Source organism: Etheostoma cragini, chromosome 10 (genome assembly GCF_013103735.1).
Source record: "Etheostoma cragini isolate CJK2018 chromosome 10, CSU_Ecrag_1.0, whole genome shotgun sequence".
NCBI classification, from domain to species: domain Eukaryota; kingdom Metazoa; phylum Chordata; class Actinopteri; order Perciformes; family Percidae; genus Etheostoma; species Etheostoma cragini.
The window spans coordinates 14789195-14806254 of record NC_048416.1 but is presented as its reverse complement, the minus strand read 5'-3'; the positions used below and the strand labels follow the sequence as shown (position 1 = coordinate 14806254).

The 17060-nt window shown below is 38.2% G+C and overlaps 2 protein-coding genes across 10 annotated transcripts in view; both read left to right on the top strand.

Annotated features, from left to right (window-relative positions):
- The first annotated feature begins 675 nt into the window (after positions 1-675).
- On the top strand, positions 676-3938 carry arsia (arylsulfatase family, member Ia). The gene is made up of 2 exons (XM_034884494.1): positions 676-1299; positions 2304-3938. Exons 1-2 carry the CDS (start codon positions 983-985, stop codon positions 3697-3699), a joined length of 1713 nt encoding a protein of 570 aa, XP_034740385.1. The 5' UTR covers positions 676-982; the 3' UTR covers positions 3700-3938.
- Positions 3939-9894: 5956 nt separating this feature from the next.
- The window catches only part of LOC117952313, an 18910-nt gene continuing 11744 nt past the window's right edge, over positions 9895-17060 (top strand). For 2 of the 9 annotated variants that reach the window (XR_004658377.1, XM_034884504.1), the window contains exons 1-3: positions 14743-15131; positions 15890-16237; positions 16476-16592. Coding sequence is in view for 8 of the 9 variants with exons in the window: in XM_034884504.1 (XP_034740395.1) it covers positions 15083-15131; positions 15890-16237; positions 16476-16592 (514 nt within the window). In the remaining variant the exon portion in view is untranslated. Of the gene's footprint in view, positions 10063-14739; positions 15132-15889; positions 16238-16475; positions 16593-17060 lie in introns of those variants that run through there. The other 7 variants (XM_034884502.1, XM_034884499.1, XM_034884506.1 and 4 more) reach the window with 5 other exon arrangements.

The following is a 17060-nucleotide window of genomic DNA, read 5'->3' as shown; positions in this document are numbered from 1 at the left end:
TTCTTGGTTCCCAGGTAATCTGCAACATGTTAAAGGTCCATAGACAACTAACTGTCGTGTAATGCGTTCACACAGGAGCAGTGGCTGAGGCTGTGCAGTCCTGCTGCTCTCTGTTGACCCACTGGAGGATTTGTAAAGTGGCTCTTTGAGGCCTGGTTGGAGATGTTATCAGAGTCTGGGAAGCCTGCTCTGTCTCTTTCCTCGGGTCTGCAGCACTCATAAAACAGCGGGAATAATATGAGAGTGTTGGTGAGTGCAAGGGAGTGGAGTGAGGAACAGTGTCAGTGATTGTGTCTGTTGGGCCCCATAGCTGCCCACAGACTCAAATCTCCCTCGCACACCGTGTTTTTCTGAGCGAGGGTCTTTCTGTGGAGTCTCTGTCACCCACTGCTAAACCAAGTCAGATGGGAATGTTTTTTTTTCTTGGTTTCTAGTAATTTGTAAAGTGTGCAGTGTGGTTCATTGAAATCCAGCCATGAAATGGCAGGAATGAAGAACAGGGTGAATGGAGTGCGGCTTTTTTCCTTTGCTGCTTTTTACACTGAATGGAGCAATATTTGACAGAACCTTTATCAAATTCATGAGGTTATTCAGAAGAATATCCAAATTTAGCAAACATGTCATTGCCAACTGCCTAAATATATTAGAATTATACCACCATAAATCAAATATGAGATGTAAACTCACTATTGGATGTAGCAGAAACATCACAATCTGTGAGTGTTTTTGGGTGCCAGGGGGCTGATGTTATTTCAGTGAGGCAGCGGGGCAAAGAGGCGGAGTCAATGAGACCACAAGGGAAAGTGAAATCTTTTCAAAGGAGGGTGAAACAGTTTGTAGAGTCTGTAAGGATGGAGGTGTAGCTCTTGCTGGACCGCATTTCAGTGCCAAGAGTTTGAAATTTGTTCACCCTCAGCCTCACTGCACAATGATTTGCTGAAAACTGGCTTAGTTTAACTGATGTGTCAGTGTCACAGGAACCATGGCAACAACAGCTCTGACCGGGTTCTCAATGATGAGCCTGCTCAGCCTTGGGTACCTGACCTGGGACCTGAGTCTGAGTCCTAACCAGGTGGAAAACAAGCCTGAGCACACTTTTGTTGACAGCTCTCCCGTCGCGCAGCCTCCTCACATCATTTTCATCATGACGGATGATCAGGGATTCAACGACATTGGCTATCACAGCTCTGACATCAGGACACCGGCGCTGGATAAACTGGCTGCAGACGGAGTGAAGCTGGAGAATTATTACATCCAGCCCATCTGCACGCCCTCCCGCAGTCAGCTCATAACTGGCAGGTGAAGTGTTTATCCTCGGACATGAGACTGGTTTCATTATTTAATTATACTGATGTAGAGCACAAATGTAGCTGCTATATATCTGTGGAGTTGTTATGATTTGATTATATGGAAGACGTTTAGGCTATGTGTTTTTGTGTTCTATAGGCTAGTCTTTTGGAGTGTGTTACCTAAATGTTTCTGAGAAAATAACTGCAGTGGAAATGCCCTCTTATGCAGTATTTTTCTGACAAAATCAAAGGAGCATTATTATTATTATCATTACAAAGCCAGTAAATAACCTTGTATTCCCATCTTCATTTTTAAATGAATTTAGATTTGACTGAGATGTGAGGTACAAGTTTGCAGTCTGAAAAAGTAATAGGCTGTTGAATGGAAATAACGTTTAAAACCTTTAGCTTTAAATGAGATCTGAGAAAATATATAATATATAACATTACATCTGAATAAATATTTCGATGATAGCCTGTAACTACTGTTTATTAAGCACTGTTTATTTTTTTAAGTGAATATACCTTTCATTCACAGACATTTCGGCTTGTCAAAGTAGGAAAAAGCACAGGTCTAATTGATGAAATCAAATACGACTGCATTTCATTTATGTGAGCCAGTTCCAGGGTGTTGGTATTGAGCATGCTGGCTCACTGTCAAGGCTTTATGGGAACTTGATGGAACTGAGCCATCATGAATAAAAGTAGTTTCCCTTGTATTTGAACTACTATGACAAGCCAAAATGTCTATTGAATATCTACCCTAATATAAATAACACAAATGTCCTGATCAAAGCTAGAAAAAAAATGTATTTTTTCACCGCTGTTTATGCGGCCTGATCATGTATTTAACATTTGTTAACCACACACAAAGTTGAGGGAGGAAATGGGAACAATCTCCCTCTCCCCTCCTCTCTTACGTCCTGACCCATCCCTGTGTGTAATTATCTGTAACCATCTTCTCAGTCTGATCATTGACAACACATTTGTCCTTCTGATTGATTAACCCAACAGGTACCAAATTCACACTGGCCTGCAGCACTCCATCATCCGTCCCCGGCAGCCCAACTGCCTGCCCTTTGACCAGGTAACCCTCCCTCAGAGACTGCAGCAGCTCGGCTACTCCACCCACATGGTCGGCAAGTGGCACCTGGGCTTCTACAAGAAGGAGTGTCTGCCCACTCGCCGTGGCTTTGACACATACTTTGGCTCCTTAACTGGCAGTGTGAACTACTACACCTACAACTCCTGTGACGGCCCCGGGCGTTGTGGCTTCGACCTCCATGAAGGGGAGTCGGTCGCCTGGGATCAGAGGGGCAAATACTCCACCCATCTCTACACACAGAGAGTCCGCAAAATCCTTGCAACCCACGACCCTCAGTCCCAGCCGCTGTTCATCTTCCTCTCCTTCCAAGCTGTTCATACACCCCTGCAGTCTCCGCGGGAGTACATCTACCCGTACCGTGGGCTGGAAAACGTGGCCCGCAGAAAATACGCTGCTATGGTCTCAGCTGTTGACGAGGCAGTACATAATATAACTTACGCTCTTCGTAAGTATGGTTACTACCAGAACAGTGTCATCATCTTCTCCACTGACAACGGTGGCCAGCCGTTGTCTGGTGGCAGTAACTGGCCGCTCAGAGGACGTAAAGGGACCTACTGGGAAGGCGGTGTCCGGGGTCTGGGGTTTGTCCACAGCCCTCTGTTAAGGAAGAAGAGGAGGGTGAGCAAAGCCCTGGTGCACATCACCGACTGGTACCCCACACTGGTGGGATTAGCAGGTGGCAATGAGTCCCTGACAGAGGGGGTGGATGGGTATGATGTTTGGGAAGCCATCAGTGATGGGAAAGAGTCACCCAGGTTGGAGATCCTCCACAATATTGACCCTCTGTATAACCATGCTAGCAGTGGCTCCCTGCAGAAAGGATATGGGATTTGGAACACAGCTGTTCAGGCCTCCATAAGAGCTGGAGACTGGAAACTCCTAACAGGAGACCCTGGCTACGGAGACTGGATTCCACCGCAGATGCTTCCTGGTTTCCCTGGCAGCTGGTGGGACCTGGAGCGCCACACTGTACAGAAATCTGTGTGGCTTTTCAACATCTCCGGAGATCCCAATGAACGTTTTGACCTTTCTGAGCAGAGACCAGATGTTGTAAAAGAGCTGCTGGCTAGATTGGTGTTCTACAATCGCACAGCGGTGCCAGTTAGGTACCCATCAGAGGACCTACGGGCTGACCCCCACCTCAACGGAGGTGCCTGGGTGCCCTGGGTAGGAGATGAGGAGGAGGACAGCTGGGACACCGTCTACCAGAAAAAAAGCAAGGATTGGACAAAGAAGCTGAAACTGTCCAAGAGCAGGTCATTTTTCAGGAGACTTAACACTAGAATCATGTCCAACAGAATATAAAAAAGACATGAAAAAGGTTCAGAAGAGACACTCCTAGGATAAGATTATATGAAGGGGAGTATTTTTGTTTTTGTTGAATAAGGGACCAAGATTCTGCAAATCCAGCTGCAGTTACTGAGTTGTAGCTGCAGGTGTATGTTCAGTCTAGAAGAACTGTCTGATGAAAGAAATCCAATGAAAGTATTAATTGTTCAACTGGTTTGTATCTATTTTGAATAAAAGATGTGTGTGCCCCTAAATTTAGAATTCTGTAATGAAAAATGATTCCATTTTACTAGATGATACAAATATGTAAGCACGTGTGTGCAAGAAAGACATACCAGATCGGGGTTAAGGTGATAAGGAAAAATCATCTGCAACTATTTATAACTATAATGAATTTAAATGATTTTAGTTGCAAGCTTCATTTCTTTAAATCAAACTCAAAACTCAAAGTTCTCACTGTCTTCTACCTATTCGTGTATACATTTTCAAATAAAAAAAAATAAAAAAGGTATTTGTTACTTTCAACAATAGACTGTATAATATAAATGAACAGAGCATGCGTGACGTCATCCATTGGTTCGTGGAGATCTGCTATCCATCGTCGAGTTTGCTATTACGAGCGCAGCGATCCTGGTTGCGGTTGTGACAATTTTAGAGGAGAGGGAGGAGCTGCTCCCACTCTACGTTATGTTACACACTTTCACTGGCAATCACATCATAGCCATGCCCTAAAACACTGCCCTGCTTCATTGCCGATTTTAAAATCAACACAACAATAATTCAAAAATTGACCTTCATTCTGTGTTGCAGAAGACTTAAAACAAGCGATTGAGACCATAAACTGATTATGAAAATGTTTACTGAATCAAGTGAGAAGTGGGTCACTTTCTCATAGACTTCTTACAGAATTCAAGCTCCTTTTGCAACTGAAAAGGTCAAATCAATGTATATTCTTGTGTTGTGTCATCAGGGATATTAGCAAATCAGTGAATCTTTCAGCATGTGTAAAGTTGTGCGGAAATGTTTACTGATTTGGAACTTAGATGGGAAACATAACGTTGAACTTCTGCATTTTGGGCTTAAAGTTAAGGTTACCCTAACAGGTAGGTTGTATGACCATAATTCTTGTTTGATCTAGGGCAGTGACTGATCTCTGGCCTCAAATGTAAACTTTAAGTCTCATGTTTGGGTAGTTTCTTTTTTTTTTCAGTTTCTTTTGTCCAAGATGTCACCCTCATGTGAATGCAAAGGTTATACCTTTCACTTCTGTTTTCCCAGCAGAAGACATATTAAAAACAGAACAAAACTAAAGGTTGCCTTGGCAAATGTAGTCTACTGTGGTTGAAACATGTTGAAACGGTCATTCCAGTCAAAGGATGTTGGCTATTGCAAACCTGAGACTTGGTTTCACATATTTCAAAAGAGAGGGTCAAAATATGATTTCTTTACATGCTGCAAGGATTTCCAAAAATTGGTACAATACACACTGACCTACAAAGGCTATACACAGTCACAACACAATTGGTTAAAATGCAATAATTACTTTTATCTCACTTTCTGACGTCTGTCTGTGTGTAAAAAAATATGTATTGTGTGAATTCTGTGAAAAAGCAGTATCCACGCTTTGGCTATACAAATTCTCTGCCCGGGGGAGAAAGGAGATTGAGTCCCCCCCGGGCCCTCATGTAAGGAGGGCCCAAAAACATTCTACAATGAATAGGATGCAGGGAGGGGCCAATAGAGAATGCCTTTCCACAAGACCCAGAGTGTGCAATACGCCCCTGCTCCCTAGCCCAGAAACTAGACAGCTATTGGAAGGGGGCTTGTGAGCTAGCTGTGGTTAGCCTTAGATTTCCCCCCTTCATTATTATCTGTTAATTAATATTTTGTTGATTAACTGACATTTAGGTTGTTCAGTTTGTTATTTCACATGATTAAATAAGACAGCACCTATACTAATTCAAGATATAAAGAACAAAAAAACAGCTAGCTCCTAAAGTTAGCTAGCTTAGCACATCTGAGTTGCTGCCATCTCTTTTTTTGACTCAAGTACTCTAATATAATTCATAGTGGTTAGGCACTATTGTAAACAAAAGCATTATGTAGATTTTTACAGATGAACTTTAGCCAATCACAGAAACATTTTTCCTATAGGAATTTTTAATTGTAAATATTAATTAAAGTTCATTTCTATGGTTAGATAAGAAAGCTGAGAACACATTTTACTGGTAGATAGGGCTTCAGTTTCTCCAAGCCAATTGAACGCAGAGTGCAGTGTCTGTATTTTTTAGGTAGGCCTATTATGTTGATTCTATGGCAATGATTCTTTGGGGTAAAATAATCAGCCTAAAGGCATTCAATTATAGCATTTTAACCTTTCTATCTCTTTTACAGTTTTCAATTTTCCCTTTTCTAAACCTCACAGCCTCCGTAGTCATGTACTCCTCTTTTGTGGGGTACACATGTATAGGCTACAGCATGTTGCCAAAGACCTGTGTTTGCAGGGAGAAGTGAAACAGTTCCCTTCATTTCCTGCCTTCAGATCGCTGCATGAAACTGTCACACCGCAGGCCTACTATTTCCTGTCAGTATCTGTGACAACCTAAGGTGCAGCACTTAGATTTTTTTTCAGTGACTTTAACAGTGATTAGTTTATCATTTCTCTTGCGCTCAGTTCTTCTGGATCACAGGAGAGCATGGCGCCAGTTGTACTTCTTCTTGTGATGTCAGCTGGAGTATCGCATGGTAAAATCTTTATTATTAACTACACATTGTAATAATGTGTAGAAGGTGAAATACTTGACCTAATTTCTTTTGAATATGCCTTTTCTTAGCTTTCTTTTCAGCTGCTGAGACAAAATGTAATGCCACACAGAACACTTCTCTGTGCTCTGTTACTCTGGGAGGATCTGTGTACATCCAAGTGATGACCAACGCCAGAGGCCACATGCTGCATTGTAAGAAGCAGCTTCCCACCGGATCCATAAATGTGTTCTCTACGAAGAGAGACAAGGTGACGATACAGGAGTCTTTTCAAAACAGGACAGAGTTTTTCATCAACAACGGGACCCTGAAGATCACAAATGTGGAGTGGAATGATTCAGGTCAATACATCATAGATGTCTTTACTCAAAATGGGGCCTTCATGAGAAGGATAAATGTAAAACTGGATGTTCAAGGCAAGTCTTTAAAATACAACCTCTTCTTATGTCTTATTTATGTTTTCATAATGCTATAGAATTAGAATTAGAGTTTGATTAAGTTAATCAAAAACCAAATTAGCGCATGGTAGGGTGAAAATACAAAACACAATGAACCCACTTGTGCAAAAGAAGATTAAAGAAGAAAGTATAACAAGTCTACCGCACACTCAGCATTTACTGTAATTCAAATACATGCCAGTATGAAGGTAGTGCAGTGTTTTTTATCAAAACTAGGCTGCTCCTTTTTAGAATTTCTTTGCTTCCTAAATCCGGTTGTAGTTACTGTTGCTACAGCAACTTATAGCCTACGAGTCAAAATATTCAAGATGATGCAAATACAACTGTGTTTACATGGTAGCAAATTTTTCCTGAGAATTTTCTTAAAGATAAGGTCACTGAATATTTAAACATTACTAAATATACTCTGTGGGTGTCACTGCTGTAAGGTGCTGTGACAAAAGGTGCTGGGTTGCCAGGAACTGGCTGTGGTTCAAAGGGAACTTTCAGTATTTGTCAAATTGTTCTTATTTTGGTCCATCGTGGAATTTGGTCAGGATACCATCTACTAACTCTTTTGGCGGGGTTCTGAACCTGTTATTGTTTTGATTTATGTATTTTGTTATCAGGCTAAATGTTGTTTTGTTTTTTTGATGTAGGATAACTTGCAGGAAATCTGACAATGAAGTCAAATCAACAGTCACCTCAAACACATATTTAAGTGTGTAAACTTAAAGTACAGAAGGTATCCCTGTTGTTCTTGGAATAACCTGAATACTTAAGCTCCTGCACACAAGGAGCAGCTGGAGATACAATATATTGTTGTTTTTAATCGGACCCGTCTGTCAGATGGAGCTCCCTGGTTGTTGTTGGATCTGTTGAAAAAGACCATAACTGCCAAACTCCAGGGTGTGTCCTTTTTGATCTTATTTTTTGCAGTTATGAAACTTGCTGCAACAGCCTCCAACTAACCAGTGCAGTGCAATGTAGTGGATCTAGTTCCTTTTTGTCAGACTCTGCAGTGCCTGCAGTTAACATAGATAGATAGATAGATAGATAGATGTTTATTGATCCCAAGGCGGTTAACCGTGTAGTTAAATATAATATCTGACACCCAAGTTGATAAATACAAAATAATTACATTTATATTTTGTAGAGGTTGAAAGAATACAAAATAATTACATTTATATTTTGTAGAGGTTGAAAGTACAACTAATACCCAGTGTGGTCTCTTCTCCCCAGAAAACATTTCGCGCATATGGATCCCAGTCTGTTGTGCATTAGGTGCTCTGCTGATAGTGGTGGTGTGCTGCTGTGTCTGCTGGAGAGTGAGACGCCGGAAGAAGTCAAGTAAGATGTACAATTAAAAATAATATAGATATATATAAATATCTCTATATATCTCTCTCTATATATATATATAAACATACATACAGTATATACACACCACATGCATATATGTATGGCAGCATTTCAATCAATAGTGTGTTGATGGAAACATCAGAGCCTTTTGTTGTTCTTCAACTACAAAATCATTTAGCTTTGTTCTGTTTTTGTGCATCCTCAGGTAAATAACTGAGAATAAATGCCTTCAGGACTCAACTGAGGCTCGGTATCACCAATGGACTCTGAGCTGAGGACTCTAAGAAAGAACAGGAATTCAGCATGACTTGGGAGCTGGACAATCCATCTTTTAAGTTTTATTTTTGTATCTTGCATGAGTGTTGAAATGTATTTTAATAAGAAACACTGACTTTAGCAATCACTGAAGTGTTATGTACAGTACGTTGTGCTCTTCATGTTCTTACAGCAACAGCAGGGTAAGTGTATTCATGAGGTCACAGATCAGAATAAAACAATGTAAATCATTGTAATTTTGATCAGCTCTATGTTAAACATAAATAAAGGATTGCTTTTCATAATTTTTGAAGTGTTTTTCTTCAAGTCGGTTGTATAAAATGACTAACTTCAGCAGAATCTCTTAGAACAGCAAGTGATGTACTCTATTTTAAACGTGGATGTCTACATCCATGTTCAACTCTTGCTACATGATATGTCAGTTAAATGTTTGCGCTCCAGCGCTGAGACAAAAAGGAAAACTTTAATGTACAATTATAGGCACCACATGATACATATTGTGACTGGACATTTTAAGTGATGGAAGCACGCTGCATTCAATGCTGGATATACAGTATTGTTAAAGTGCTTCATTATTATTATTATTATTATTATTATTATTAATATTATTATTATTATTATTATGATTATTATTATTATTGTCATTATTAACAATCATTGTATTAACATAGACAAACCAGAAAACATCACTTACTATATGTAGCTGTAAATGCTTATGCAAAAGCTTTAAAGACCCGCAGGAACTATGCCATAGTAGTTTATTTGATGGGGCAGCTTTTTAATCACGCTGTGTTGTATTTGGGTTTTTCACTCACATTATTTTAAGTAGCTTTTGTTTCTATTTTCCTTTAAATGTTACTTTCTTTTTTAATTTTCTGCCTGGATACAAAAAAAAAAACTTCTCTGTGTATATATACAGAAATAGTGAAAGTATTAGTAATTAAATATCAAACATCTGGTTTCTGGATTGTTGTATCATTTCCCACACATTCAAAATAAAAGTTGACACACTGTGCACGTCTACGTATATACTATGCAAATGTTTTATAACATCCATGTGTCAGACTGTCTCAAATGTGGCGGATGATTGGACGTGCAGACCATAACAGATTACAGACAGTTATGGAATAAAAGAGAATATCTTTGTGTTTATGCATCCATGACACTTTTTCACTTCCTTTATAGGTGAGAGCAGGGACTTTCCTGTGCATGGTTAAACACAACATCTAATCTAAATACAGGAAACTACAGAATTCATTTTTAGACTGCTGTTAAAATGTTTTGTCTTCTCCTTTTAAGGCCTTAATCACTACTGGTGTAAACATGAATGAGGAACAGAGATGACCAGCACTTTTTCTGCTTCTTTTTTTGTCTGAAGCTGATAACTACGAGAAGACACGTCAGGCGGCTGGCTCAGTGTAGTGTGTGCACGTTGAAGAGAACTTTGTCTGGAAGCTGCTAAACGAGTCAGAGGCTGAACACTGAGGAGACATGGAAGCTGTGATCGGACTGTTGGTGATGATACTCGGAGTCTCTCATGGTGAGAATTATTGTATTCTCACTCAATTACTGTATGTAAAAAGGAGGACCTCAGACTCAAGCATAAATCTAATGCTAAGTCATAATTATTCACACATATAGATCACGTGTCACCAGAAATACATGAATAAATCAGAGGGAAGTCAGCTGTTTACTGAAATGTTTAGCTGTCACAAATTTCTTTGTGGCTATTTTGCACAAAAACATTTTTCTGTCTTCACAAAGAGGAGCATAGAGTAACAGTTCAACCAAACAATTTTCAGTTTGTCAAAAGTTAACAGAATAAAATAACAATACATTTTTTTATTCTTGTTTTTTAAGCAATGTATTAATTAAACAAATAATATTTTAACATATATTTATATTGTATATATATATATATGTGTATGTGTTTAACATAGAAATGGAGGGAACTTCACTGTACTTTAAAACAGATTTTAATAACCTGTGACTGGAAACGTGCTATAATTTGCTTCGTATAGGTACGCAGGTGGCTTAAAAAACTCCACGGTCATTAATTTTGTAGAAATGGGACGGATAATTTTTGAAATTTTGATTTTTAAGTTTAATTATTTTATATTTCCGGTGTGCAAATCTACTGTGATGGTGAACACTGTTGTTCAATCTTAAAGTCCATGGAAACGTTTCAATAAAACACTGTATGACACAGCACCATGCTGTTGCAGTTAGTTCATGCTCATTCATACTGCAACCATGATTTGCCAATTTGACAATGCCTAAGAAATATTTAAGTACCTTTGGTAAAGCAAAACAACAAGCAAGCAAATACAACAACAACAATAATACTCAGTGGGAGAAAGAATGTGATTGTGTATAATGCGAAAAAGTACAGTATTACCCTCTGGTGGAGCAGTATAAAGAACCCTGAAATGAAAGTTCTCAAGTACTGTACAGAACTTTAGTAAATTTTCTTACGGTAGTTACATTTCACCACTGGTCAGGTTTGTGTAATCTCTCAGCTGAACAAAAATAACCTTCTGTTTGCAAACTGGAATCTGAGAGAGAAAGAGCTGGAGCAAACCAACTGATTCTGTTTGATTACGACTCTTTGACCTTTTTTTTGTCGAAATTGAAGGATCAGAATTGTTTATTTTTCAACTGATGTTTTAAACTTTCCAGCTGTGGAAACCTACTGTGATGGCCGACAGGATGGAGCTCAGTGTTATGGAGCTTTGGGAGGAACTGTGGTCCTCCAGCTGATGGACAACGCCTCAGAAATATTTAGATACATGTGGTCAATCAAAACAACAATCAAAACAACAACAAAAACAACAATACTCATCGGGAGAGATAATTGGATTGTGTCTAATGCGATAGCAGACAGATCTTTCTTTACTCCTAGTAATGGAACATTTAGGATCAACAACCTGAACTGGACTGATGGAGGTGAATATGAACTTCGAATCCTTGATTCAGATGGAAATATATCAGAGCAGCGGACTCTACAGTTGACTATTCAAGGTATTTAACTCTTTTGCAAATATAGTGAAGGAAATAGACATAAATGTTACAGTACATACTTCATATATTTCATATTCTACACATATCTACTGTATGTATGTAGGTCTGGCCTGTTTTGTATTAGAAGTTGAATTAAATGACCAATATTCTGGTAACATGAAAAGTCATCTGAGTATGTTTCTTTCAGCTCCTGTGTCCTCGCCTCCCTTGAGAACCTCAGCTGTGGGTAAGACGACTGGCATCACAGTGTCAATTAATACACAGTGTCAATAACACATCCTACAATCACAGCGATTACCACTGGTACATTAGTAAATATAATTATCAGTATTTTTTTCTTTTAATTGTTGTTTGTCTCCATAAAACACTTGTAGTGTTACGTGGTGCAATGACTGGCATCACAGTGTCACTTAACCCCTGATTGTGGGGGGTAACTCTCCTGTCAAATCCCTACATTGACGTGAATTTTTGTGTCTTTTTATCCAATCAGATCATATCATATGTGGTGTGCGAGCAGCTGTGGTGGTTCTTGCATTAATTGGGATTGCTGTCTATTTTGCTTGGAAGGAAAGGAAATACAAGATGGTCCGTCGAAAGATGGAACATGAAGAGAACTCTGTTGTGATGGTTCAAATGAGAAGTTGAACTTTAACTTTTTGAATCCAGCACCTTAGTGTCCTGTGACTCTTCTCACTCCTCACAAGTTGTTGACTTTTTAAAGGGTCCTTTACATAGAATGAATTAATGTGCAAAGACTTTGTTGTCTTGAAATGTTCAGTGTGTCACTGACTTTGGTAAGTGGTACAGTTTTGAGAGACCCACAGCTCCACAGCACAGTTTATTCTAAAGCAACATGTGATAATGTGAACAAAGCTTATATTAACATATTAGGAACTTGTTGTATTATATGCTTCAATATTGTCACTGTCCAGTGACAACCATGTATCTCCAATTGTGTTGCATTTACTTTTGCATAGGCATCTGACCTTGTAACTACATATCCTATGTCTGTTTTAAATGGTGATTTTGCATTCAGAGCATGTTTTTACCTTTACGTGTGAAAGTCCAAACTGTAATTTTACAGCATGTAAAATGTTGACAAAGAGTAATAATGTGTTAACCATTTGAAACATTTATTAGAAAGAGCTTCAATAGTTGCTGTTGTGTGTTGTCATGTTTTCATAACATTTCAGTAAATCAGTCATGTGTCCTCAGTTAATGTACTATAGGTTAGATAACCTTTTGTTGACATTTTCATCACAGACTGTAACTTGATGAGAATTGAATAAAACTTCTAGACTCATCATCAGTATTACAGTTATTCTCAATTGTTGATGGAACTCTTTTGAGAGCATTGCACATATCCTCAGAACTCTACAACTCCAAACTAACACTCAGAACAAACGCTAAACTATATAAATCTCCTGTGAAAAATGAAACACCACAATTAAAACACGTTTTTTAATTTTTTCAAGGATTCACAATCTTCTCAAGATTGCCTTTCGTTTTCAAATACCACACACACACATCACATGAATAGGTGTTTCTGAAAACCAATTGAACACTGATGTGCACATTGTAAAACACTAGTGTGATTGGAGCCTTTTGCATGTCCAGTCTTACACTTACCACACATTTACATTACCATAGTCTGTTGTAAAATATCTTTGTATACTGTTTTTATTTTCCAAAAAAAAACCACACAAACATACTGTAATTTACTGTGTTAGTGGCACAAACATAAAGTATGATATGTAAAGTTCTATATTCAAAAGAAATAATAGAAAAATGTACTGTGATCAGTAAAAACAAACAAGCATGCAGGACGGACCCTTTCGTTCGTGAGAAGCATGCACAGCTTTATCTGCACATGCATCTTCCATAGATTGCAGAAGAGGTGTACATGTTTGGGGATTGCGATCATAGTGCTTCCTGTTTGTACTCTCCGTCTAGCCTCCCTTACTGTTACACCATGGTTGACCAAAGTGGCCTGAATCTCTCTCACATGGATCTTTTACTGTTTTGCTGAAGCTGATTGCTAATTTTACAACATGTGTCTGCCCATGTGGTCAAAAGGGTAGAAATAAATTAGAATTTAGCACTCTGAAAGGCATTGTGTTCCATGTGAACACAAGAGATTCTATTCATAAAGACTGTGCCAAATGTAGAGAATTTTGTGTTTTGAAATGTGTGGTTTAGAACTGCAATGTAAGTGCAGAGCAGGAAATGTGCTTGCATATTGTGTCTCAATTACCAGTGTTGGTGTGCAGACAAATAAGAAAACTGGCGTAAGGTTTCCCTCTATGGTTTGGCAACATGAACACATTTCAGAAAAACTAATTCAATAAAATTTGCTTAAGATGATTCACTTACACAGTCCGCCTCATATTGAGTTTAAGATATGTCGGCTGCAGGTGCACAGTTTTTATTTGGGGCAGAGATAGGACAGAGAGAGAGAGAGAGAGAGAGAGAACCTGAACCATGAACATTGCAGAGATTACAAGGAAGCATTATTTTTAGACCACTCTGGGCCAATCGCACATGTAGCCCACATATTTTATCACCTTGGGATTGTATATGTTAGTTTAACTTGTGGATACAGTATACGCCCCACAGCAAAAGACAGAAACCTTTTGTGAGAAGAAGAAATAATGAGTTGGAACATTTTAGTTGGTTTTATACGCAAAGTATTGCCAAGACTGGGTAAACTCAAGGCAAGAAACAAAGGCATTATTTGGCCAATAATAAAGTCTCAAGCTGTATAATGTACTTTACGTAGCTGTAATATAATATTGTTTATAGTATAACCATCAATCATTTCATTATTACTGCTGTATTAAAGTATTCAAACACACATGATAAAAAATTTAATTCTTGTTCACAATAATAAAAAAGAATTCAGTGTTGTTTATGTTTATCTGACAATTCTCTTTACATTGAACAGGATATTATTCTGCAATATTTATATTCTGTAAAATTCTGGATGTTTTTTAAACGTCATTTCATGGACGTTTATTTGTAATTTAAAATGAGTTTTTTTCTCTAAAGCCTTCACTCTCTAAAGAGAATTTTAATGACAGTTTGATGTGTAAATGTGCTCAACATGTTCTCATAGTTTGTCCGAGGCAATTTGAGACCATTTGTGATCAAATTTAATTTGCTATTGTTCATTTTGAGATGTTAAATATGATGCATCACACTTATTTTATCAGAAGTTTTAAGATGGAGAGATGACAAAGGTCAGCTGTCAGTCTCAAATCCTCTTTCAGTTTAAAGGAGGAATGTTTCCCTCTCCTCCACTCAGTCCAACAGAGGTCGTCGTGTTGGAGGATAAAAGGGGAAGTCAACCTGAAATCACTTCCTTTTCTCTTCTCTGTCTATAAAAAGATGTATACAACAACGCTCTGGTCGGCTCAAAGTTTTCACTACTTCTCGTCTGAGTCTGAATACTAACCGGAAACATTTCACGCTGTTCAGTGTAAGATGTGCAGGTAGAAAAGCTGCTGGCTGGATCAACAAAGGCTGACCACAGAGGAGACATGGAAGCTGTGGTTGGACTGTTGCTGATGCTACTCGGAGTCTCTCATGGTGAGCTGTTTGACTTGCAATAACACGTTAAAAAGAAAACTTTTTGTGCAGCTGTTGGTTTCTAGTATAGTTGTTGTATAGAATAAATTGCATTCTGTGGTTATATTGCAGGCTTGAGACACCTGTTGGTCATGAAGAAATCACAAATGTTATTGATAAATTAAGATATGAAAATCCACTGAAAGCTGCAGCAGATTGAGCCTCTTACTTTATCTAAGCTTTTCTAAGGTTCAGTAGCTTTCAAAAAATGGCTTATTATTTCTAAGAGCAATGGTGAATCCACATTATTGTGCATAAATAGATTATAACCATGAGCTCCTTTAAATTAATCTATTCTATTTAACTTTTGGGATCAAAGCACTTCATCCCCGACAATTCAGATATGTAATTAATCTGATGAACACTGCTGTTCAATCTTAAAGTCACCAGAAAATTTAAAATAAAACATTAAATGGCATAGTACCATGGTGTTGCAGTTATATCATGCTTATTCATACTGCAACTATTCAATAATAGTGTAGTAATTTTTAGAAGTACTACAATACTATGTAGAGTTGATCTATTCTCTATGTCTAGCCCATCATTTTAATATGTTGCTACAATTTAAAAATAAAATTCTGTCTGAGAGGGGCACAACTGCACCAAACCCACTGTAGTTGGCCTAGATTAATATTTGCATATGCACAAACTATTGTCATGGTAATTCATATTGTAGAAATTAAATGATCAAAATTGTGATATTTACATTTTTCCCCCAGGTGTGGAAACCTACTGTGACGGCCGACAGGATGGAGCTCAGTGTTATGGAGCTTTGGGAGGAACTGTGGTCCTCCAGCTGATGGACAACGCCTCAGAAATATTTAGATACACATGGTCAATCAAACCAACAAACAAAACAACAAAAACAAATACAACAACAATACTCCATGGGAGAAAGAACGTGACTGTGTCTAATTTGATTGCAAACAGATCCATCTTTACTCCTAGTAATGGAACATTTAGGATCAACAACCTGAACTGGACTGATGGAGGTGAATATGAACTTCTAACCTTTGATTCAGATGGAAAAGAATCAGAGCAGCGGACTCTACAGTTGACCATTCAAGGTAAATAACTATTTTACCTACTGGTATAATATTGATTGACATAAATGCCGTATTTTGTTGTAAACTATATTTATCTAATTTACTTTTATATCTCTGTATATATCTGGCCTGATGTAAACTAACTCTGCACATTCATTAAAGTATTTACCCATTTTGTTTTTGTCTGTCTCCATAAACAAACTTGCAGTGTTTGGTAACTCAACACTCTGTGTATCTCTTGTGTCTGTTATCATTGAAGCAGGGAACCGGTACTTGCCGACGTTGGCCGGTGTACTGTCTGCGATGCTAATTCTGTTAGTGGTCTGCGTGGCTGTCGTCTGTGCTCAGAAGAAAAAGCCAAACAGCAAACCTAAAGGTACAAAAACAAAACTTCCTTTTTGTGACCCACAACTGCACTGACAGTTTATTTCTCTGTTCTCTATTTCTCTACAAACTTCAATGATATGAGAGTCTAACTCTGGGCAATGTGTTTTCCAAAATATTACAGTAATTATTCAGTAAAAGTCATGCATTGAAGCACTTAGTAAAGTATGTAAATATGATCAGAAAAATCTAAATGTCTTCAACGTCTTAAAGTAGCCTAACAAAAGTAAAAGTACAAAATGGAGGAAATGCCCCCTGTGACTGTTAAAGCATATGTTTGGTATTATGACATTATTATTATTATATTATGATTACTCATGCCTTAATGTAACCGCAGGATTTTACTGTAGTTGGATGAGGTGGAGCTCCCTTTTAACATTTTTTTGTAGAGGACTGCACTGTTGATATTTTGCTTTGTGTATTAATCTCAGAGATGGCAAAAGTACTCACTTTCCATACT

What these genes read in the sequence shown, in the direction of transcription:
- arsia (XM_034884494.1), top strand. Translation starts at nt 983, where the DNA reads ATGGCAACAACAGCTCTGACCGGGTTCTCAATGATGAGCCTGCTCAGC. An exon ending in AGTCAGCTCATAACTGGCAG is followed by an intron (nt 1,300 to 2,303) that starts GTGAAGTGTTTA and finishes TTAACCCAACAG; the next exon opens with GTACCAAATTCACACTGGCC.